The 23,152-nt window shown below is 42.3% G+C and overlaps 1 protein-coding gene across 6 annotated transcripts in view; it reads right to left on the bottom strand.

Annotated features, from left to right (window-relative positions):
• The window catches only part of Irf2 (interferon regulatory factor 2), a 106,877-nt gene that overhangs the window by 22,421 nt on the left and 61,304 nt on the right, over nucleotides 1-23,152 (bottom strand). For 4 of the 6 annotated variants that reach the window (XM_034520683.2, XM_076914127.1, XM_076914128.1 and 1 more), the window contains exons 3-6: nucleotides 19,522-19,621; nucleotides 18,672-18,848; nucleotides 18,313-18,359; nucleotides 7,241-7,358 (exon numbers count right to left, since the gene is read on the bottom strand). In XM_034520683.2, coding sequence (XP_034376574.1) covers nucleotides 7,241-7,358; nucleotides 18,313-18,359; nucleotides 18,672-18,848; nucleotides 19,522-19,621 — 442 coding nt within the window. Of the gene's footprint in view, nucleotides 1-7,240; nucleotides 7,359-18,312; nucleotides 18,360-18,667; nucleotides 18,849-19,520; nucleotides 19,622-23,152 lie in introns of those variants that run through there. The other 2 variants (XR_013104399.1, XM_076914126.1) reach the window with 2 other exon arrangements.

The raw sequence follows: 23,152 nt of genomic DNA, 5'->3' as shown, positions 1-23,152 counted from the left end.
CCAGGTATTATATATTTAGTATATATATAATATATATTATATATAATATATATATTATATATATAAATATATATATATTATATATATAAATATATATATAAATATAAATATATATATATTTCGTATATATAATATATTATATATAATATATTATATATATTTATAGTATATAGTATATATTATAATATATAATATATATATACACATACACATATATATAGTATTATATATTTAACCAGGTCATAGTTATAATTATCCCTTATATAACCACAAACACAGGATCTGGAAAGACTTGGAAAGGGGATAAATATGATAAAATATATTTACATTTAAAATTATTTTAATAAAATATATAATAAAATGATTTTGATTAAAGATAAATGTATATATTATTTAAAACAAAAAGTAAATAATATTTGTTTTAGAAATAAAATGTTAAGTATTGTTAGAAGGTGAGTATTTATGTACTAAAGTTTATTAAAGTATTTTGCAATAGGTGGCAATGTGCTATAGTGGAGATTATTTTTCTATCTCAGAACTTAAACACAATGACCGCTGATATTCTCTTAATGGATGTTAAATTACATGATAAAGAAATCAAGGAAAGAAAACTTAGATATCTGAACAAATGCATTCTTAACAAAATATGACAGAAATACTCATGTCAATGATAATCCTCATTTCTGCAACTGGTCACGTGGCCTTAGCTGGTATTTATAACTACCTTCCTATACTATTATTCTGTATTTCCTCCACCCTTGGCAAGAGCTGTACCAGGTCTTGGCTCTATTCTAGGAGGAGTGACCCATACTTTCACTCTTGAAGGGTCTGTGCCCTTTGTCATCCTCCCTGGATTAAGTTGTTGTAGTTTCCTATTGACTTTAATAACGGGATGAGGTCGCAGCAAAAGATGCCCTAAAGGTTCTCCTGCACTCCAGACATAATCCTTCTTACCTCCATTGTGGAGAAGCAATCCAATTTCCCCATGGTAATCTGAATCAATCATCCATCCTAACAATGTTATTCTTTTCTTAGCCTTGGCTTACAGGCATCAGAAGCCCTAAGTAGGCAGAAGGGAGTCTGAGCGTCTAGCTCAGTGGAATGTTTATTGTGGCTCCTGGCAGGAGCTCTCTCTCTCTCTCTCATCTGCAACCCAAATTTCTAGGCCAGCAGAACTTAAAGCCATGGGAACAGAAAATAAAAATTTTCCTAATGGGTGACTAGGGGTGATAGTGAGTGGAACTACCTTTCCACCCCTTGATTCCTGAACCCTGGCTACCATAGCTTAGACGTTAATTCAGAGCATACAGCACCTCTGGAAAACCCTGCTCATCCCTTCAGTCTTCTGCCACCTAATCAGCACTACAACTGTGTTTTCAAAAAGGCCATTCCATCTTTCTATCAGGCTAGCTGCTTCAGAATGGTGGGAAACATGTTAAGACAAGTGGTCCACGATTATGGAACCACTGTCACATTCTCTGGCTGTGAAGTTAAATTCCTTGATCAGTAGCAATACTGTGTAGAATACCATGATGGTGGATTAGTAAGGTATTTTGTATATCCATGGATGGTAGTTTTAACAGAAGCATTCCATGAAGAAAAAGCAAATCCATAACCATAATAAGCAGCTACTCTAGTAAGGACAGAGCATTGTCTTTTCCACAGAGGAAGTGGTCCAATGTAGTCAAGCTGCCACCAGGTCACTAGCTGGTCACCCCAGGGGATGGTGTGATATCTGGGGTTAGTTAGTTTCTGATGTTAGTAGATCTGGCACTCAGGAGCAGGTCAAACTTAGTAAGTAGAAGTCCTTGTTGAGCCCATGCATGCATGACCTCCATCTCTGCCACCAGGGCCACTTTGTTCATGGCCCATTGGACAATGATAGGGATGGCTGGGGAAAGAAACTGACTATCCACAGAACGAGTCATCCCATGTACTTGATTATTAAAATCTTCCTCTGATAACATTACCTCTTTGAAGATCATTTACATGGGGCACAAGTACCTTCAAATCCTTCTCCATTTGGAGAGATCTATCCACACACTTCTTCCCCAGATGTCTTTCTCGCCAATTTTCCAACCATGCTTTTTCCAAGTCCCTGGCCAGCCAGTAAATCCACTGGCTACAGCCCATGAATCAGTGACAATTCACATCTGGTCATTTCTCCTTTCAAACAAACTGTATGACCATGTGTGCTGCTGAAAGTTCCGCCCACTGTAAAGATGTCCCTTCACCAATGTCATTCAGAGTTGTCTCAGAAAAGTGGTTGTAACACTGCAACTGTTTGTTTCAGGGCAATGTCTACATATTGTGTAGAATTAGGCCCTCATCTTCCCTTCTTCACTCAATTGATCATCGAGCATACCCCATGAGGCTGTGTGTGCACGCTTGGGAGCACTGTAACCGGAGTAGAAACAAACCATAGGTGTTTGAGCAATTTCTTAATGTAAATTTATTGTGCCTTCAGGACTGCCTAGGCCTAGTCATATATATACCACTTCCATTTGATAATAGATTTCTGCTGTACACACCCTGCTTTATGACTTCCTAGGTCAGGTAACACCCAGCTCATGATGGGAAGCTCAGCTTGCATGGTAACTTTGTGGCCAATTGTCAAACATTCAGTTTCTACCAAGGCCCCCACAGCAGGTGAAGAACTGTCTCTCAGAGGAAGAATAGTTGTCTGCAGATGATGGTAGAGCCTTGCTCCAAAATTCCAAAGGTCTCTTCTGTGATTCATCCCTAGGGACCTACCAAAGACTCCAAACAGCATTGATACCTCAAGTACCATTAAGTCTGCTGGATTATATGGTCCAAGGGGTAGAGCAGCCTGCACAGCAGCCTGGACCTGTTGAAGAGCCCACTCCTGTTCCAGGTCTCATTCGAAGCTAGCAGCTCTCCAAATCACTTGGAATATGGGCTGGAGTAACATACATGAGAAATAGGCTGTCTTCAAAATCCAAACAAGCCCACTAAATGTCACTACATTAAACACTTCTTTCTTGTTGGTAGCAGGGACCAAGTGCAATAACTTATTTGTCATCTAAGAAGGAATACCTTTACATGACACATACCACTGGACTCCTTGAATTTTTGGTTGGATTTACTTCTCATCCTTTGATGAGAATGCATTACAGAAAAGTCCAAAGCGGTTGCTATGTCTTGCTCATTTGGACCAATCAGCATATCATCAATATACTACACCAATGTAAGATTTTTTGCAAGAGACATGTGGTCAAGATCTTTTTGAACAAAGTTATGACACAGGGCTGGAGAGTTCATATGTCCCTGAGTAAAACTGTGACGGTATATTGCTGGCCTTGCCAGAAGCTTCAACTTCAGCAGCAACTGAAGGCCAACTGCTTCTGGTGGTCCTTATGGACAGGTACCAAAAAAAAGGGCATTTTTCTAGATCAACAGCTGCATACCATGTACAAGAAGATGTTAATCTGTTCAAGGAAGGATACCACATCTGGTACAGATGCTGCAAATTTGGAGTCACTACATAATTAAGGTTTCAATAGTCCTTCTTTCTCCGTGATCCATGTGTCTTCTGCATTGGCCATATAGGAAAGTTAAAGGGGAATGTGGTGGGAAGCAGCATCCCGGCATATTTCAAATCCTTGAGGGTGGCACTCATTTCTTCTATTCCTCCTGGAATGTGAAATTGTCTTTGATTCATTATTTTCCCTGATGGAGACGACTCTTGTGGCTTCCATTTAACCTTTCCAACCATAATATCCCTCACTCCACAGGTCAGGGAACCAATGTAAGATTATACCAGCGTCTAAATGTATCTCTTCCAATTACACATTCTGAATCTGGGGAATACACTACAGAGTCTACTGTTAGTTGTATTTCAGCCAAAACTCCGTTAACTACCTGACTTCCATAAGCTCTTTCTTTAACTTGAGGGCTACAATGTTTCTTGGAATCTCCCAGAATCAGTGTCAATTCAGAACCAGTATCCAATAGACCCGGAAACTCTGATTGTTTCCTTTTCCCCAGTATACAGTTACTCTGGTAAAAGGCCATATGTCCTTCTAGGGGAAGGACTGGAGAAAGACTAACAGGAAAACTCTAAGACTATGGAGGTCCTTTCTCAGGGGCGCCTGGCCATTTCTTTATTCAAAGGGTTCTGGGACTGCAAACTGGCTCAAGTCTGAAAATTGGTTGATAGGCTGAGATTGCCTTTTGCCACGATCCAATGTAACCTTTCCTTCATTTTCTTTGAGAATTTTTCCACTTACATATAGTAACTACAAAGGCAGTAGGCTTTTTATCTACTTCATGCCTGGAAACACCATATTGATTAGCCAGCACCTAAAGTCCATACAAGTCATGCCATTATAAAATTTACTTTATCTGCATTGACCATTATTGGTCAGGACATTATGAACATTGCTTTGTCTGTGCTGGCCATTACGATAACTACAATCACCTTGCCTCTGGTAATTCAGTGCTGCCACCTTGCCCCTTTGGGCCCCAACTAAACCTGCTTCATTTAATTCATCCAACTGAGCAGCAATGTCTCTGATCCTAAGGTCTGACACAAGGAAAAGGGAAACAAAGCTCTTCAAATGTGCCAGGGCCGTCTCGCCACTTTAATGGTCTTACATAAGATGAGTGAAGGGCACATCTTCTGGGCCTTCCCATGTGAAGGATTGCATATCCATTCTAGCATTGCAATTTCCCTGAGTCATAAAAGCCCTTCATCAACACTAAGCCAAGGAATATCAGCCTTCTCCAACTTCACACCCCTTTTAACTGAGCAAACTTCCATACTAAACCTAGAACCCCCCTTCAGAGGGACCATATCAATAAACTCAGTTTTATACTCCTTCCACATTATCCCACACCCTCAAAACTTCACACATGATTTCCTAGAGTTCTGCATAAACAATTAGCAAATCTGTTCAACTTTTTAGTAGTGTATGGGGTGCACTTCCTTGTGGTCCACACATTCTAACTCCCTTCTAGGAGCCTGTTTAACCTTAAGTCTGATTATAGGTCTAGAGGCAAGTATTGGTGGGCCCTGAGGGACACCAGGATTGTCTTGGTTGGCATCTCTTTCAGAGAAAGTTACTGCTGGTTTAGCAGTCAATGAAGGACAAATTTCCTCAGACAAAGGTGAAAAGGGCAACATTTCAGAGGGGGTGGTGTGAGTCTATCTGCTGAGGGTAGATAGACTAAGACCTCAGGTAAGATAAGCCCTCGAGAACTTGAGGGTTCAAAGTTCTCAGCTTCAGTATGGTCCTCCCACACATCTCCATTCCCAAGTTACGGGATCCCCTTCTTTACCAATGATGCCCTTACTTTAACTGCCAGCATCCTCCAAGGCTGGGACCTAAATTTTCACTGTTACTCAGTCAACCTTATAATGAGGACTTTGGTTTGATATTCTGCAACTTGCACTCTGTGGCTGCCAGAGAGAAGATTCTCTTCCAGGGCACACTTAGAAACCTTTAGGCTGTTCATGTGCATTTGGAGCCGGTCAGTTTTATCACTGAGATCATTGTTATTCTTCACACTCCCCTAAGACATGAGAAGTTGGTTAATTTTATCTTGGAGCTCATTATTTTTTGTTGTTAAACTTTCTAGAGAGGCTGGTGGTACTCAACAATCATCATTTGTTTTTATTTTTCCATAAATTATCCAACGTTTTCTACAGAGGGCCACCAAATTTGTTGCCTCTCACAATTGATGAATTGTGCACTCATCTCCAAATGCACTCATCTCTTTCACTTTGTAAAACAGTTCACACCATGGGCTTTTAATATTCTTTGAACTTCTAGTAGAGGCTTCAATAACTGTAAGTGTTGCCATATTGGAAAGCCTGTTCCAGATATTTTAAAATGTGTATTATACTTCTGTTGTTCTAGAACTGCTTCTGGTACCAAACTCTGTATTAGCCAGGGTTCTCTAGAGGAACAGAATATATATATATATATATATGTATGTATATACACACATAAAGAGGAGTTTGGAATGGCTTATAGGCTATGGTCCAGCTAGTTTGACAATGTCTGTGACCAATGAAAAGTCCAAGAATTCAGTAGTTGTTCAGTCCATAAGCCTGGATATCTCAGCTGGTCTTCAGTATATGTCAGAATTCTGAAGAAGCAGGCTCTAATGTCAGTGAAGGAATGGAATTGCAAATGAGGGTAAGGGTAAGTAGGCAATAAACTAAAAATCTTTCTTCCATGTCCTTTATAATAGGTCGCCAGCAGAAGGTGTGGCCCAGATTAAAGGTGGATTGTCCCACCTCAAACAATCTGGACTAAAAGTGGGTCCTCTCACTTTAAATGATTTAATTAAGGAAAAGATATCCCTCACAGGTATACCCAGCTGTTTGGGTTTTAGTTAATTCCAGATGTGGTCAAGCTGACAACCAGGAACTGCCATCAAAGAACCACTAACTCTGAGGGGACGTAGTAGGCTGTTATCATACTTGTGACACTATGTCACACTGGCTGCTTTCTGTTCCTTCAGTTGCTTTTCTGAAAGGGTTTCTGTCAGCATCATGCCTGCCTCCACATGTCACCTGCTGCTCCTCACACAGGCACTCTAGGGGAAGGGTCACTCTTCTGAGGACACCTGCCCTGCCATGCAAATTAGGTTTCTAGGTTACTCCTAGTCACCTCCGTTTGTCTTCCTTTGTATCACAGACTACAAATGGGGGTGCTATGCTTACCTGTGGCTTTGCCTGTCTACAGGGTCCCCACAAAAGTAAGACTAGAGCTCAGCTCGCTCCCTATTTATTTCTCACTCCAAGAACTGCATCTCGATGGTAGAAAAGTCTCTGCAAATCTATCGAGTCAGTTAGTCCTTTGACAGAAGGTTTCTGTGCCTCAGTTTTTTGGCCTGTAAAATGGGTGCCACCTCTGGGCAGATGTTCACAAGGACAACGCTGAGGGGACCCACGGGGATGGCCTTTCCTCTCCTTCGTTCTCAAGTTAAACAAATGACATTTTGGCTGACAATGATTGATGAAGAACTGCTAACCGGTGGCCACTAGAGAAGAAGCTTGAATGCCTGCCCTTCTCTTCTTGGTTCTCACTCCTCTACACACCTTCGTTTCATCATCGAAGCCCTGAAACCTAGGGGCTAGAACTGGGATTTGGACATGTTCCAAGACCTCCTCTTACTGACTGTGTTATTTTGAGATTACTGTTTTTGCAAAGTTTAGACCTCAGAGGCTGCTCGTGAGTAAAAAAAAGAAGATGTCAAAACAGTTTACCTATGATGTTCACCGTACTATCCACTTCATTTTTTATAGCTGAAGTCAGGACCGCATACTCAGGAGAAAAGCCACTTACTCCATTACTAAGCCCCAAAGATGACTCAACTGGTTCTTGCTAGGAAGAAGAAAAGAAAAAAGAATTGAGAACACCTCCTTCCTCTCCCCTTTCTTAGCTTCAATTCTCCCCCTGTCTAATTGGTTGAATCCTGGGGTTATTCATTCACATAAAGTCCCAAATGCATCCCGTCTCTTTAAAGCAGCCTGACATTAAAGAAGCTAGCTATTCGGTGTCTTTCATTTTTCTTCAAGGAAATGGTCTCAGCACAGCTGGCTTGCCCTCAGGAAATACCTGCAGCTGCAGATACACAGAAGACTGTTCTGTGGTTGGACGGAGCTGCAGTCTCTGCATGGGTCCCAAGCCTCCTCTTCTGAGGGAGCACTCAGGAGAACCTGCTCCTGGATTCCTGCAGAGAAGGCAGGCCTCTGCTTTTGCAATCACTTAACTAAATTCTGCCTAGGTGATGAGCCGGTGACTGGAGCTCGGAGGAAGGTGGAAGCTAGCACTCGGGCATACTTTGTGATGGGGTACAGCCACTTGAGCACACTGCACTGGTGGTTGGATGATAACATGTGCCACAACCTCAGCTGAAGTCTCCTCTCACTAGCCTATCACCAGACAGGTAACCCTGCCTCCACAGCTTCACATTAGCGCTCTTCTTGAGCCTCAAACTCCCGCCCAGCCTGAGAAGCTACATGGTGACACTATGACAAAAGAGAATACATTCTTTCCTTGTTTTGACTTTGTATCGCTTCTTCATTCATGTATACTCGAACCATCCACTCCCCGAGAGTACTGACCACTCAAAGAAAACCAGTTCTAAAGTACACTTGATTCTCAGAACTTTCATGAGAGGACTTCCTTCCAGTAAGACTACATTTGTTTCAGAGATAGCAATAAGCCAGTCAAGAGCCACATAGTAGGACAACTCCCGAGGAATCCAAAATGGAAGAAGGAGCTGGAGGAGGAAAGTGGAAACAGGGCTGCAAGCAGAGGAGCATTGTGGGTAAAGCGGTAAAGTCAGGAGCCCTGGGCAGTCATTCCAAGGCATATGGGGCATTCTTATCAGTTGGTCACACTGGGGAATTGAGATTAAACTCTGGACAAGCCTCATGATCCTTTGGCAACCCTTGATGATTCTGTCTGAAGCGCATCACCTTGGTGTTCAGCTCAGCATAAGGAAAACGAAACAAAGAACCCTCACTGTAGGGTTTACCCACTATACCAAAGGTCAAATACTCAGAAGACCCGAGGGCAGGCCCTCTGAGCAGAAATTGTATCCCTTTCTCTCAGCGTCTTTCATTTTCTCCTTGTTAGTAAATTCCAATAGAAGGCTTGTTCTTTCGGGGAGGGGCGGGGGGAGACCTTACCAGTTTCTTCCTTTATGGTCAAACATCTAGACAAATGCCTGGCTTTGCTAACTCCGCCTTCTCATGCGCACCCTTAGGAAGGTCTACAGTCCTATCTTGCTTCCATCTCCAGAATGAAGGCCCCGGAGGGAGTGCTAAGAAGATGACTCTGGAATCAGACCAGGTGACCAAGCCTGGCTCCTCTGCTTCTCAAAGGCTGAATTTAACCCTTTAATCCCCTCTTAGTCACTGTAGTCACGTGGGAGCTGAGAGAGTAACGGGCACCACGTCAAGGGGTAAGAAGCTTAAAGACGATGAATACAGACAAGACATTTATTCTTAAATAACACTCGCTACCATCAAAGGTCACCAATGAAATTGTTCTTCCCAAATCCAAGGGCCCTTTCTTAAGTCCCTTCCCCTAAGCTTCATCCTCAGGCACAGGACAGTGAGGATTTTGCCTCCCTCTTATAGCTGCTGCGCATGCGCACCTCACCGTGGCACCATCATTTTTCCGTGGCTCTCTCAATGGCTCCTGTTCCATTTTCCTCTCCCCAGTCATGCCCCACGTTCCATTATGCCACGCCATCTCCTCAATTCCTCCCCAATAAACTAAGTACAGGGCTCTAAACAAAGGACAGGAAGAACTGCTTCTGTACGTTCTCTTTTTGTTGCCTTTTTAAAAAGTCATTCTATTTCTAGATTTATCAAAGTAATAAAACACGCAGGTTTGCGTTATTCAAAAATTGAATTATTCCGACTTTGTAACAGAGGCCTCTAAGTGTTTCACGTGATCTACAGTTTAACTACTGGTGACAAAGGATACTTTTGTCACTTCTTGTGAGAGAAAAATTATGAGTCACTAAGTTCATTTTCCACGATCATGCTACTTTTAGCCTGGTGTGACGCAGGAGCTGAGCCGGGCCTTTGCTTGTGCTGTATGTTCAAATGCAAGAGCCTCGTCTTCTGTACCCATCCAGATGGACAACAGGATGGATGGGTGGGCTGCTGCTTCTCTCTGCCTACCTGGTGTCCTGCCTGGGGCAGAACACTCAACTAATGGTTATTGAGAGACTATTTGGAACTTGCCTCACTCTTCCTACAACCACTCCGAGAAAACTCTCATTGGTTCTGTCAACCCAGAGCATCTGTTCTCAACCTGTGGGTCGTGACCCACTTGGGGAGGTCAATGGAGGTCAAATCATTGGATATCAGATATCCTGCATATCAGATGTTTGCATTACGATTCATAAAAGTAGCAAAGTTGAAGTAGCAATGAGAATAATTTTACGGTTGGGTCCCCACAACATGAGGATCTGTACTAAAGGGTCACAGCATTAGGAAGGTTGAGAAGCACTGCTCCCGTGGACAAGATGGTAATGTGTAGAACATGATGTGCTGAGCAGGGCCCTCATAAGTCTCTTTTCAGGGTGTGGAACCTGGGACCACTTGGTCCCAGGAGAGAAACTTTCTTCAAGAACTCAGTCAAAACTTTTGAAATAATTAGAAATGGGGGTATCAAAAGCTAAGAGGTCAGAAAAGAGGAATGAAGGAGGTAAGGTGTTCTCTGACCTCCACTTGTACACTACACACTGCATGTCTTGGCACAGGCATGTGTACAGGCGCACAGATACTAAATAATGTAACACATGAATCTTTACAAAAAAAAACCCAAAAAACTAAATTACATTAAGAATCCAAGGGTTCCAAACCGTGGAAAGAGGTGATGGTTTTCTATGAGCATGCACAGAGAGTGTAAAAGATGGATAGCCTGTCCTGGTCATCTCTGGTGGCCCACCTCTGCCTGTCTCAACACTCCTTCGTTCTACCACTGCACTGGAGCCTACCTCAGTGAGTCCCAGGCCTCATGCTAGAGGTTCTCTTATAAATCAAGCTTACCTGTGGCTACCTTGCGTTTCTAAACCTCTGGCCTCACTCCAACAAAAACAAAAACAAAAACAACTCTCAGGCAGATCCCCTCTGCAGTACCAAATTAACCCTGGCAAATACTTAGGCTCAAAAACATCTTCTGTAATCACAGAATCTAGACCTGGTGTAGCTTAAGGGATTTTTAAGTAAAAGGAATTAGGTACTGCAGAGAGTTGTAAAGGTGAGTGGTGGCTATCCTTAACGCCTGTAAAACAGGCTCACTCTGGTTGGTCTCAGGCCTTGGCTTGCTAGATGGGCTTGCCGTCTAGCTTGGCTTGTGAGATAAAGCAGTAGAGGAACCAGCAGCAGAGGAGCCAGTGGGTGGGGCACCTTACCCCTCTGCTCCAAGTCCCTTCTGCCTCACTCCTGTACTACAGTACTTTGTCTAGATCTGTCCTCCCGAGGCCCACTGGAATGGCCTCAAGAACATTTCCTACCCCTACCAACCTCCTATCTCAAACTGCTCTCTCAAAGTCAATTTGAGGACCTCTGATCCAAGGATACCTTCAAGTCTCTGTTAAAGGGGCCAGGCTAAGCTTCATACACAGGGAAAGAACCTCTCAGGGTGCAGAGATTCACCTAGGCATCACTGAGAACAAAAGCTGCCACACAGCCTCCAGCCTACCAACTCCTTTCCTTCCCTGAGGCAAGGCCATCTTTACTCATCCCTGACTCAACAGCTTCCTCATGGCTCCTTCACTCCCCTTTCTTTCCCTTCACCTCAGAGAATTTCTGTCTTGGAAAAGGGTCTGCTTTCAAGACTTCCAATGTTGTTCTGGAGTTAAGGGTCAGACCTTTGGGCCTCAGACACTCAGCGTGACATCTGCTTGCCAGGGATGTCTCATTTCACTCACAAGCTCCAGGCCTAGTGTTCCTCCACTGTATCTTCCTCTTTTAACCGCTCCTGTCTTCATGCTCCATACTCTGAAGAAATGTCCCCTGGGCGCCATCCCAACAGTCACCATCTTTGTCTATACTTGCCACTGTGTGTAGTCTGTCATTTTCTTCCTTTTACCTTGAATCACTGGGCTTCAGAACTTTGCCCCAAGTAGTTCAACTTTATTTCCTGAAGCTATCCATAGAGGCGTGAACAGGACGTCCTGGCAAGGCACTGTTTCTACACAGACTGATCCACTGAGTAGAAATTCAGTAAGATAAGGGGACTGGAACAATGTAGGACTAATTAGCTCATCTGGAGCTAGCTTTAGCCTCCATAATAGCTCTCCTTGCCCACACTGTGTCAGAACTAACATGGGGGGACTAGTTAATAAACATTTTTTGAACTATGTTGCCATAGCACAGCACTAGCTTCTGACAACTTCACAACTAAGAATGCCATCAGATATGAGGCCTATGGGAAAGCTGCCCCAGCTCACTGCAAAAGCCTTTGATTCACCCACCTGTGTGTTTTTAACTTGCCTTGACTCAGGATTTTTCTTGATTCTGAATAACTATAAAACTGCTTCCATGGTGGAACATGGAATTTGGAGTGACCCAAATCTATGTTCCAGAGCCATAGTCATTCAAATTTAGCTCTAGAATAAGCTATCTTTTTTTTTCCCTCTAAGGTGAAAGCTATCCTTCCTGTGTCCATAGAAGTGACTTAGCCCACCAGCGGGGGAAGGGTGGGAATAGCCAGTGATGGCGCCTGACCTGCTTCATCCTCCCGGTCAGCTTTATCCAGAGCAGCTCTGATGTGTTTCCAAGACCACAGGTACAGGTTCCCTGGTAATCACAGTTTCTAACCTGAAGAGTTTTCCCAAGCAAGGAAGGGGCTGCTGCCCTAACAGTCTCTCATTGGGAACGCACTGCTGCAGAAAACACCCTTGTGAGAAAGGTCTGCAGAACAAGCACCAGCTATGCTGTAACTTCTACCCACATGGCTGCCCTCTGAACTAATACAGACCAATGACTTCCACCAATGACATGAGGCCCCTCTCTATTCTGTTTCCATGGCAACGCTGATGCGGTGATCTGCAAACACTTGTGTTTTCATCTGCAAACAACCCCGAGGCAGGAAGCACGAGTTCATATTCATCTTACCTGTGCATTTTTATTTCCCATTGTTCTCCACACAAGGCCCCTGATTAAATTAAGCCAGCTTCCATATTCATTCAGAGAAAACCAAATAACTCTGTCCTCTTAGACCTTCATTCATGAAGCACCCCCTCCTAGGGAATGAAGATTGTCTATCTGGGCCACATGTCCCTCCCCAGGGTCTAGCTCAAGTTCTGCAGCTTCCAAAAGGCTGAGGCATGGAGTTCACAAACTACAGAAAGCTATGCCATCTTGGGAAAATGACAGCCCCTACGCCTGTACTTCCTTGATATGGAAAAGAAAAAATTCTGGCCATCACAGGAAGAGCTAAATAAGAGAATAATATCATTTAGAGGAGCTAAAAATTATCAACACCTACCACTCTACCTACTTTTAGTCTTATTGTTCTTGGTCTTGCCTATATGGAACAGAGCAATCTGTTGTAACAGAGCAATCTGTTCCATGGGATTTTTTTGAAACGCATACATTCACTGATGTTCAGTCTGGGATGGCTCCCTAATGTTTCTCTTAATCTAATTTCCTTAGGTTAGACAGGTAGCGCCACAGAGGCAGTTTATGTCAGTGACACGTGGCCCACTAAGCACATACAATATACTCTCAGACAGTGATAGAAATGAAGATACTTTACAGGCACATTTGTCTCAATTAGATGACCTTACAAAACATAACTGAAGCCCAGAAAATGATGAGTCAGTGGTGGTCGGGGCCACACCTGGACCAGCACTATGTAGATATGCAGATGCTCACGTTCTCTGCCCTTAATTTAAACTTTAATTACCATTCAAGATGCTGAAGATGGTGACCTTTCGGGACCCTGAAGATGGACCTGAGGGTTCACTGGATCTTTCTGTTCTTCTTCTCAATGTTGTCATATTGAAAAAACTATCTCAGTTTTCTGCTTTCTACTTGGCTCTTAAGTGGCTACTGAGAATGGGAGACCAAACCTGGCTTGGAGAACACGTTTCAAGATGAAAACGTGGTCCAACAAATTATTAGGAGCATATGAAATCTCTGTGGGAGACAAGTCTCCCCCATTGGATGGGGGCTTTTCCATCTCCCAGCAGGAGATTTCTGAAAAAATTCCCATGGGGGGGGATTTACTGTTTTAATCTTCTGATCTCTTCTCTTCAGAATACCTTCATATCTGCCAGGTCCGTTAACCCCTCCCTGCCAGTTTCTGTTTTAACTCTGCAGTCCTGAGGTGGAATCTGTCTGTGTTTAAATGAACACAGATAGGAATGAAAGGAGGTTGGAACACATTATTGTCAGCTATCGATGCATGTAAAGCATTTTCTTCTAACCGCTTGACTGGGAAGAGCTGGCACAACCAACTTTATCTTGACTTGAGAAAAGGGTTTATCATACAGCCTAGACTTGCCTCAAACTTAATATCCTTCTGCGTCAGCCTTGTCAAGGCCAGAATGACAGGAAAACACTACCATGCCCAGTGACTTCATTTTAACTCTGACAACATCCCCCCTTTTCTCCACTTCTACTATATGGCCACGGATTTTGGAGAAACTATTTTCTGGAACAACAAGGAACATACAGTGATCATGTTCGTGTCCCAGAATGGTTGCTTGTTGCTTTATTTTATGAAACAGAATTTAATGTAGCACGGGCTGACTTTAAACTTCCTATGTAGCCTAGGCTAACCTTAAAATTCCTGGTCCTTCTACCTCCACTTCTCAATTGCTAGGATTATGGGCATACACCACCAAACCTGGCTTACCTTATATAAGGAAACTAGTAGTTCTTTAATAAAGAAGATCTTTTAACTATATGATCCCAAAGCCATCATGGAATTAACTTTGGAAACATTCTACAGATCAGTCAATGTCTTTAGCAACTATAAACCCCAGCACTGGGGAAAACCCCACTGGCCTGATCCATGTTCTACTGTAACACTGCATGAGAAGATAGCTGCATCCGAAGGTTAGGCTGCACTGCGTATGAATCATCAGCCTTCCGCTGAAGGAACGCTGTCCCTTGAGGAGCACAGTGTTAATCATATCTTTGTTACACAAGGATTTCATAACAGATGCTGCTGAGCAGGAACCTCACCCACATGGCTGCATTTAAGGCCTCTCACTTCCTGGATCAACACAGCTAAGCCTCATCCAGGAGTGTGCCTTCCACATTTTGGGGGCCCCACAAGGCTGATGTAACCAAAGCTACCCTTTCCTTATGAGAACCTCACATGCCACCCACCTTAGGAAGCACATTTCCTCACATTCCCACAGCCCTGCGATGTGCCATGTCTTGGCCTTGACTGTGGCCCCAGCTTCACAGGAAGCACTTTGTCTGTCTTAAAGAGACATAATGGTCTGCCATATAATCTTTGGTATTTGATATTGAATGGAATATAGTGGCTACATGTGGGAGAAACATACTGAAAAGTAGATGTTATTCTGCTGTCGTTTTTCTACTAACTGCAATTATAAAATTAAATCTGTACTCTAATGTAAAGCCCCTGACTCCCACCATATAGAATATATTTGTGTTTATTTAATAAATGTTCATGTTATCAGATACGTATTGTTTGTTCTATTTTAGTCACTGAATGCTATGAAGATAGTAAATATGAGACAATCACACCTAAGAGTGCAGTAAAATTTTCAAATTAGGTATTTGTGGCAAAAACAAAAGTTATACATCTCTTACTGAGATGTATGGATACACTTGAGATACTCAAAATAAAGGGCTAAAAACTAGCACCTTGGAAAACATTATGGCTAATAATTAGTTTTTTTATAACCATGGGGAGAAAATAATGTATTTTTTTAAATAAAAAGAGACATAGGAAAAGCCCATAGACTAAAAATAACAAGACCACTCAAGGTGGCTGTGGTTGCTCTGTCTATGATTCCAGCACTAGAGAGGCTAAGAGAAGAAAATTGCTGCAAGTCTAGAGCCAGCCTAGGCTACACAGTGGGACTGTGTCGCGAAAAAAACCCAACCAAGCAAGCAAAGAAAGAAAGAAAATTCTGGGCTCTGGAGGACCCTGGTTTAATTCCCAGAAACCACATGGCCACTCATAACTGTCGGTAACTCCAATGCCAGATCTGACAGCCTCACAGACATCATTTAGGCAAAACACCAATGCACATAAAGTAAAAATAAATCATTAAAAATATGTTTTAAAAGAAAGAAGAATTTTTGATATATAGCAAAAAAATCACATGGGGTTCTCATGTACTTTTTTTTTCTTTTCTGAAACAAAGTTTTCTTCAAATTATATGGTGTTGGACAATCATCCTCAAGATCTCCCTGACTTAGTCTCTTGGATGCTGGGATTATAGATGTGTGCTGTCACATCCAGCCCATAATGTGGGTCTTAATTAAGGTAAATATATGTATAAGGTAATATATATATATACACATATATATGTGTATATATATATATATATATATATATGTGTGTGTGTAACATTAATATTAATTAATTTTAATATTATTAAAATTAATTTAATATTAATATTAATGATGTTATATATTAATTAATATTAATGTTATTTATATATTAATAACATTTCTGTGATAATAGGAAACCTGAGCATTGGCTAGATATTTAATGATACTGAGAGATCCCTGTCAAATTCATCAGCTAGAATAATGATACCATGGTATTTTTAAAGGGCAAGTACTTTTAAAACTATATAGTGAAATGCTTATGGAAGAAACATCATATTTGAGATTTGCCTGAAAATATTTTGACCACCATCACAAATTGTTTCTGTAGTCAAAATGGGTCAAATATCTACGATGATACTGAGAGTCAGGGAAAGGACAGAGGCACTGATAAGAAAATCTGATCAGGAATTGATTAATATCAAAGTTAGGGGGTGATCTAATGTAAATTTTATTCCTTCCTACATGTACAAAAATTTTTCCACAATAAAAACTAAAACAAAATTCATTATTAATTCTATGCTATTTTTAAATGATATTGTGTATTTATTTATTTTTTTAGGGGTGTGTGGGGGGGAGAGTGAGTTATGTGCATGTCTGTAGAAGCCAGAAGAGGGCTTTGGATCTCTTGAAGCTGAAGTTAAGGATGTTGTGAGCCACCTGACATAGGTGCTGGGAACCAAACTCAGGCCCCCTAGGCACAGTCTTAACCACTGAGATAACCAATCCCTATTCCTGAGCTATTTTTTTAAATAAATCAGAAACTTTAAAATATTAATAATGAAACAAAGTGTCACTGCCAAACAGTCTACTTAAAATATTTATTTTAAGCATCTCTCAACCTTGAAGAGCAAGCTAAGATTTCCCTCAAACTCTAACTACAGGGGCTGGAGAAATGGCTTTGCAGTTACAAGCACTCGCCACTCTCTGAGAGGATCTGGGTTCAATTCTTGGTGCCTACATGGAGTCTCACAACTGTTCTTAACTCTAAGGAGTCTGAGGCCTCTGCAGGTGCCAGGCATGTATACGATACACAGACATCCATGCAGACAGCCTATACACATAAAGAAAATCTAACAACAGATAGACAGCTGTATGTATCCACAATTCTATACCTACACAGTCAACCAGTTACTGGTCTGCACAAAACATATATAAACTTTTTTCTTCTTATTGTTCTCTAAATGATACAACACAACAACTTTTGTATCATATTAGGAATTAAAAGTAACCAAGGGGTAATTTAAGGTAACTGGAAAATTCGGATAGGTTCTATACAAACATACACAAACACCACTACAACATTTTCCATGATGGTACCTGACAGGGGTAGAGAATCCTTGAGACCAGCCAAACACCCTCATGGTACACACAGGATGCTATCCCTTCTGAAGTCTAATGAGATACACACATTATATCACTTTGTGGGGCTTTTTTAAAAAATAAATCAGAATGTTCCACATCTACTTTAAGTTCAGTTCTAAGGAGCCAGGGGACCTTGCACAAAAGCCACTTAACTCACTCTTCAGTCCCTTCCTCTGCACACAGAAGCCGGTAGCTTATATCATCTCTTGGGTGTTCTTTGAGTCTCTAACTGTGCTGTCTGCTCTTTGTTTAACAACTGATGGGCCTCCCCAGTTGAACATGGGATTATCTGACACCTTCCTGATATTTAATAAGGGCTACACACCTTCTATGCACTAAGATCACTGAAATATAGGGGGGTGTGTGTGTGTGTGATTAGAACACCCAGTTGACTGAAAACCTCAAGCACACAGACCTGTCTCCATGGAAAACTCCTGGGACTTATATAGTATGATTCATTCACAAAGCAGAGAATAAACCACTGAAACTCTCACTACTGTGTCCTCAACCTCATGGCTTGTGACAGATATAAATAGAGTTAACAGTTTTTAATAGAGATAAAAGTTTCTCTAGTTTTCAAACATATTTCACAGTCTGAACTCATATTTCACAGCATTAGCTGTTCGTTGAAGCTTAGCTGGAGCTGAGAGATTGGCCTGTCAAGCTCTGTGAACCAGTTGACGTCATCTGCACAGTTTTCTCTGGGACACTGGACTAGGCCTAGTGTCCGTGTACTTGTGTCTGCAGGTGGGTACATGCAGAGGAGGACATGTAAAAAGCACATAAAACACAATAGCAGAAGGGGGGAAGGCCAAAGCCTCTGCTGTGGTCCTGATGAGACAGAACAGGAGTCATTAGGATATGGGCACAACAGGGGCTTCTAAACAACCAAAGATTACCTTGATGTGCTTAACTTTCTCTTCTTTTTCTGTCTTTGGTTTCTTTCCTGTGGCAACGAAAAGGTAGTTCCGGATCAGTTCATTGAAGGGCAGAGAAACAGGGGCTTTCCTATGTTAAACTCTTTCTGAAACCCACTGCCTCATCTATACGAGATCAAAATTCCAAAGGCAGCTTTTCCGCCTTTGGTGCCTTGAAAGTCATTTATTTCCAAGGCCAGTAAAGACAGAATTATCCCCTCTAGAGTGGACAAGTAATCTACCCTTGAAAGTGACTGACTACAGGGGCAGAATTAAAAAGACTAAAGGGGTTCTGTTATGGACACTGAGGGATTGTTTATTTAGTCGGTGAACGGCTTTACCTTTCTTGGAAGGTCGTTCAGATAAGGGCAACATCCGGTAGACTCTGAAAGCGTTGTTTCCTTTCTTTATGCTTCTGTCCTTCACTTCCTCTATATCAGGCAAGGAATTCATGGCACATCGAAAATTTGCTTTCCATGTTTTTGGATCTGGTTTATCTACTCCTGGTTGGTGTTTTCCTAGCAAAATAACCAAAGAGAAGGAAAGGGGTGAGGGGCATTAGACAAGTGGGAAATGTCTTAAAACCAGTCCTGCCAGGAGTGTGCAAAAAGCCATTCTGTTCCAGTTGAACAACAATCCCACTTTGCTGAGACATTTCTAAGGTGCTGGCATTTAACTTTTAAAAGCCTAGATAACGGAAGCCACACCATGGCAAGCTGGTCACTCTGGCTCTACCATATAATTTGAGGGGAAAAATAAGAATTATTTTTATAATAAAATATAAATAAGAATGGAAGAATTAAGACTCAAACTACACATAAGACTAGAATGCCAACAAGCAGAATTAACAAGCTTCAAATATGAAGTAAAAGGCCCACATCTAAAGATAGTTCCCTGCAGAGGTTTTATAACAAAGAAAGGTATTATTATATGTTAATAGTGCTAACTTCCCCTGGTAACCATGAAGAACTTATCAGAATACCATGTTTGTGGGAAATGTAAAGACTGGGAACCTCTGGGATGGGTGGGACATCACTTCTTCTGAGTGATGCAGCCTCTGCAGATCATACATCTCCTAGATCACAGGACTTTCAGAGCTATCCTCACGAGGTCCTGAACCAGGTTAACTGTGTAATGAAAGCAAAAATACACACCAGCAGCTGTGTGAATAAACAAGGCAAGGTTTAATACCTGTGTGGATCGCCCAGTTTCTAAAGAGTGGAGCGTCCTTTTCCACGTCCCACCCGTGTCTAGCTGCATGCATCCAGGGGATCTGGAAAATCTTCTTTTCCTGAAATGAAAGAAAAAAAAAAGTTAGGTAAACACTGAAGCCAGGGGCTTTGGCTGAAGACAGCATGGACTTCTCAAGTTCCAGTGCTCAGTTTCACAGCTAAGCAAAACTGAGTTTGTTGAGTGTCTGCAGGAAAGTCAACTGTAAAACAGCCCATGGGCTGGGAAGGTAGTTCAGTTGGCTAAGTGCTCACTGTGCAGACATGAAGACCTAAGTGTAAACACCCACATAAAAAGCTAGATGTGGTGTATACCTATGGCTTAGGGTTACTATTGCTGTGATAAAACACCATGACCAAAGCAATTTGGAATAAAAGGGTTCATTTGGGTTACACTTCCATATCAGTGTTCATCATTGAAAAAAGTCAGGACAGGAACTCAAACAGGACAGGAACCTCTAGGCAAGAGCTGATGCAGAGGCCATGAAGGAGTGCTGCTTATTGGCTTGCTCCTCATGGCTTGCTCAGCCTGATTTCTTACAGGACTACCAGCCCAGGGATGGCCCCACCCACCAGGTGTTAGAGCCTTCCCCCCCACCCCCCAATATCGATCACTAAGAAAATTCCTATAGGCTTGTCTACAGCCAGATCTTACAGAGGCATTTTCTTAATTAAGGTCCCCTCTTCTCAGATGATTTTAACTTCGGACAAGTTGACAAAAAAACGATCCCACACAGCTTGCAATCCTAGTGCTGGTGAAGTTGAGACCAGAAGAGTCCTGGAGCATGTCCAATCTTGCCCAGTCAGTAGGCTCCAGGTTTAGTGAGAGACACTGTCTCAAAATCTAAGGTTGAGAGCTACCAATGAGGACAACCAGCAGTATATGTGCACAATAGGAAACCCGGGAGCATGATGTACACATGCAACACGCACACTTTGAAGAAAAATAAAATAAAATTTAAAAATCCCTCTAGCTCCACTGGGTCTCTAATTCTGACAATCTGCCCAGGAGGAAATTCAGAATCTTGCATGGCCTGGCAGAACAAACGTATATTATAAGGCCAAAGGTGAAGATGTATGCTGCACCGTGTTCCATGCTTGGTCCCCCTCCCCTTTCAACTGACAACTGGCCACTGGCTGAAACTTCTAGAATGTGTTTTATTACTTCTTCTTGTCATGCTGCTAAAGGAATGTCTAGTGTATTGGAGACCACTGCCTTAGAAAGTAAGTATCTTCTGTCTTGCATGGATATTTACTAAACATAGAATGTGGTGTGTGTGTGTGTGTGTGTGTGTGTGTGTGTGTGTGTGTGTGTGTGTACATACTGTTCTAATCTCTCCCAGGTCCTGTCTTGGACATAATAGAAGGAAATGCAAAGATATCCAGTTTGGCAATAAGTTTAATATAAACTTTATACTAGATTCTACCTTTCTGACCACAACTCACAATGGCTTCAATCAACCTAGCAAACACATGCAGAAACTAATGCTCCAAAAAAAGGTCCTACTCATAGTGAAACCCCGTGTGTGAAAAGGAAGGTGGGTAGGCCTGCCTTCTGACTAGGCCTGGCCTCTGACCATGCCTGCCCTCTGACCATGCCTGCCCTCTGATCATGCCTGCACACTGACCACACTTGCACACTGAACCAAGCCTGCACACTGACCATGCCTGCACACTGAACATACGCCGGTGCGTGTGCACATGAGGCTCACTTTTGTTTCTTGCTATTGCCTAAGGAGTTAAGTTTTATGATTTCCATTTTAAAAGTGAGAAGCTGAAGAAAGGAATCAATAATTTCACCAAGCAATTCTTGGTACAAAGTATCTAAAATAAAAACCAAGGTCATGTGACCCTCTATGACCCCACACACTGTCTCTCACCTTTTAGATTTGGATTCTCTGCCCTGTTGGATTCTATGGAGATTAAAGCCCAGGAATGAGGTGGGGTTGGGTGGGTAAGATAGGGAGGTGAGGAGGTGTGTTTTCTTTCTCTCTTTTCTTCTTTCTTTCTTTCCTTCCTTCCTTCCTTCCTTCCTTCCTTCCTTCCTTCCTTCCTTCCTTCCTTCAAGTTTTTGGGTACTCCTGATAACTGCTAAATACCAGGGATGCCAGCATCCCCCAGTGGGGAAAGAAAAAGAAGGTCAGTAGGGAATTTCCACCACCTGATCTCACACAGTGAATTCTAGAAAGAGACCCAGCTGTCTCAAAGGGACTTGAGACCTCTAAACAAAACCACTCACAGAGACTGAACTGATAATATTTCAAAATGCCAGAGAGTTTCCAAAACTGTTATTAGGGGGGGAAATAGACTGTATTTATAACAGTCAGTTGATAAAGAAGAACTGAAAGTGATTGACATTTTCATAAACACCTCACTCTTCAACGTGTGTCACCCACAGGTGGGCCAACAAGTCGGGAGATCTGAAGAAGGCTGAGTGGGATTTTAATTTTTTAATGTACATGAAAAATCCAAGAGCAAAGTTACTTAATGCGGTTTCTTATTTTCCTGTAAAAATGAATGCAAATGAAGAGGAACTGACCTGATGGAAAGGTTTTCCCTGATGCCTAGATTTCAGAATGCTGCAAGGTGCTACCAAGATGCTAGGGAGGAAACACAACCATGTTTTAAACTGTCAGTGGTCCAGCACTGGATTCTGCATACTATAATACAGACCAGCCAGGCAACGTGTCCATTGGTGCAGTGTGACATTGATGTCAGTAACCAACTTCTCTCTGCTTGCATTTGAGGGCTGCTCCACGGGGGTGGATTTGTGTCTGGTATTGTAAACCTGGTCAAAAGTCCACAACTATCAAAGACATAGGCCCTGGTTGGGAACCCAGGACATTTTTTTTTCTCTAAATTGACATGTTTTCAAACTACCTTCTAAATATTTTTGTTACAACCACAGAATAGGGCTACTCTCAGCCTTAGCTGGAAAAGTCCCTTTGTGCAGTGGGCAGCATCCAATGCAGACTTGTAACTTGTCACAGGTACTGAGTCACTAAGAGTAAGCGGCTATTGAGTTTTCAGTGCCAAATGAGTTATTCACATCGAACTCCTCAAAACTCAGGCAAAGTCACAGACGTAGGGGCAGAAAGAATGTAGTACTGGGAGAGGTGGGGGCTGGGGGGGGAGCACCATGCCATGTCAGGACCGTTGCACCTGTGAACTAGCCCCAGCTATGTCTGCCACACAAGACAACATTTAGAACGGAAGGGAGATAGGCTCACAAAGTCTCTCACCCCTGGCTGAGGAGCTCTATTGTCAGTTGATGGCTGATCAGGAAGGGAGTGCCATTTTTCTTCAGAGGTGTGGCTGCAAAGACATCATTCGTGCTCTAGCTGATGGCCCCACACCCGTGCACTTGTGGGAGGCACTAATGAAACTCCATGGATGGTTTAAAACAAAAAGAGTGAACGTGAAGATCAGAGCGAGGCCCAGGATGAGTGGGAACAGGATTATGGATGGATATGATCAAAGTACAGTGTTTACATGTGTGAAACTGTCAAAGAACAAGCATAAAAGGTTTTCTAGATGAAACGGGTTCTGACGTAACACAACCTGAATTCGCAAGGTAACGTCTTTTCAAGCAT

The sequence above is a fragment of the Arvicanthis niloticus genome, chromosome 16 (genome assembly GCF_011762505.2).
Source record: "Arvicanthis niloticus isolate mArvNil1 chromosome 16, mArvNil1.pat.X, whole genome shotgun sequence".
Lineage (NCBI taxonomy): Eukaryota > Metazoa > Chordata > Mammalia > Rodentia > Muridae > Arvicanthis > Arvicanthis niloticus.
The sequence above is the reverse complement of the archived record's forward strand: the minus strand, read 5'-3'. Positions and strand labels throughout refer to the sequence as shown.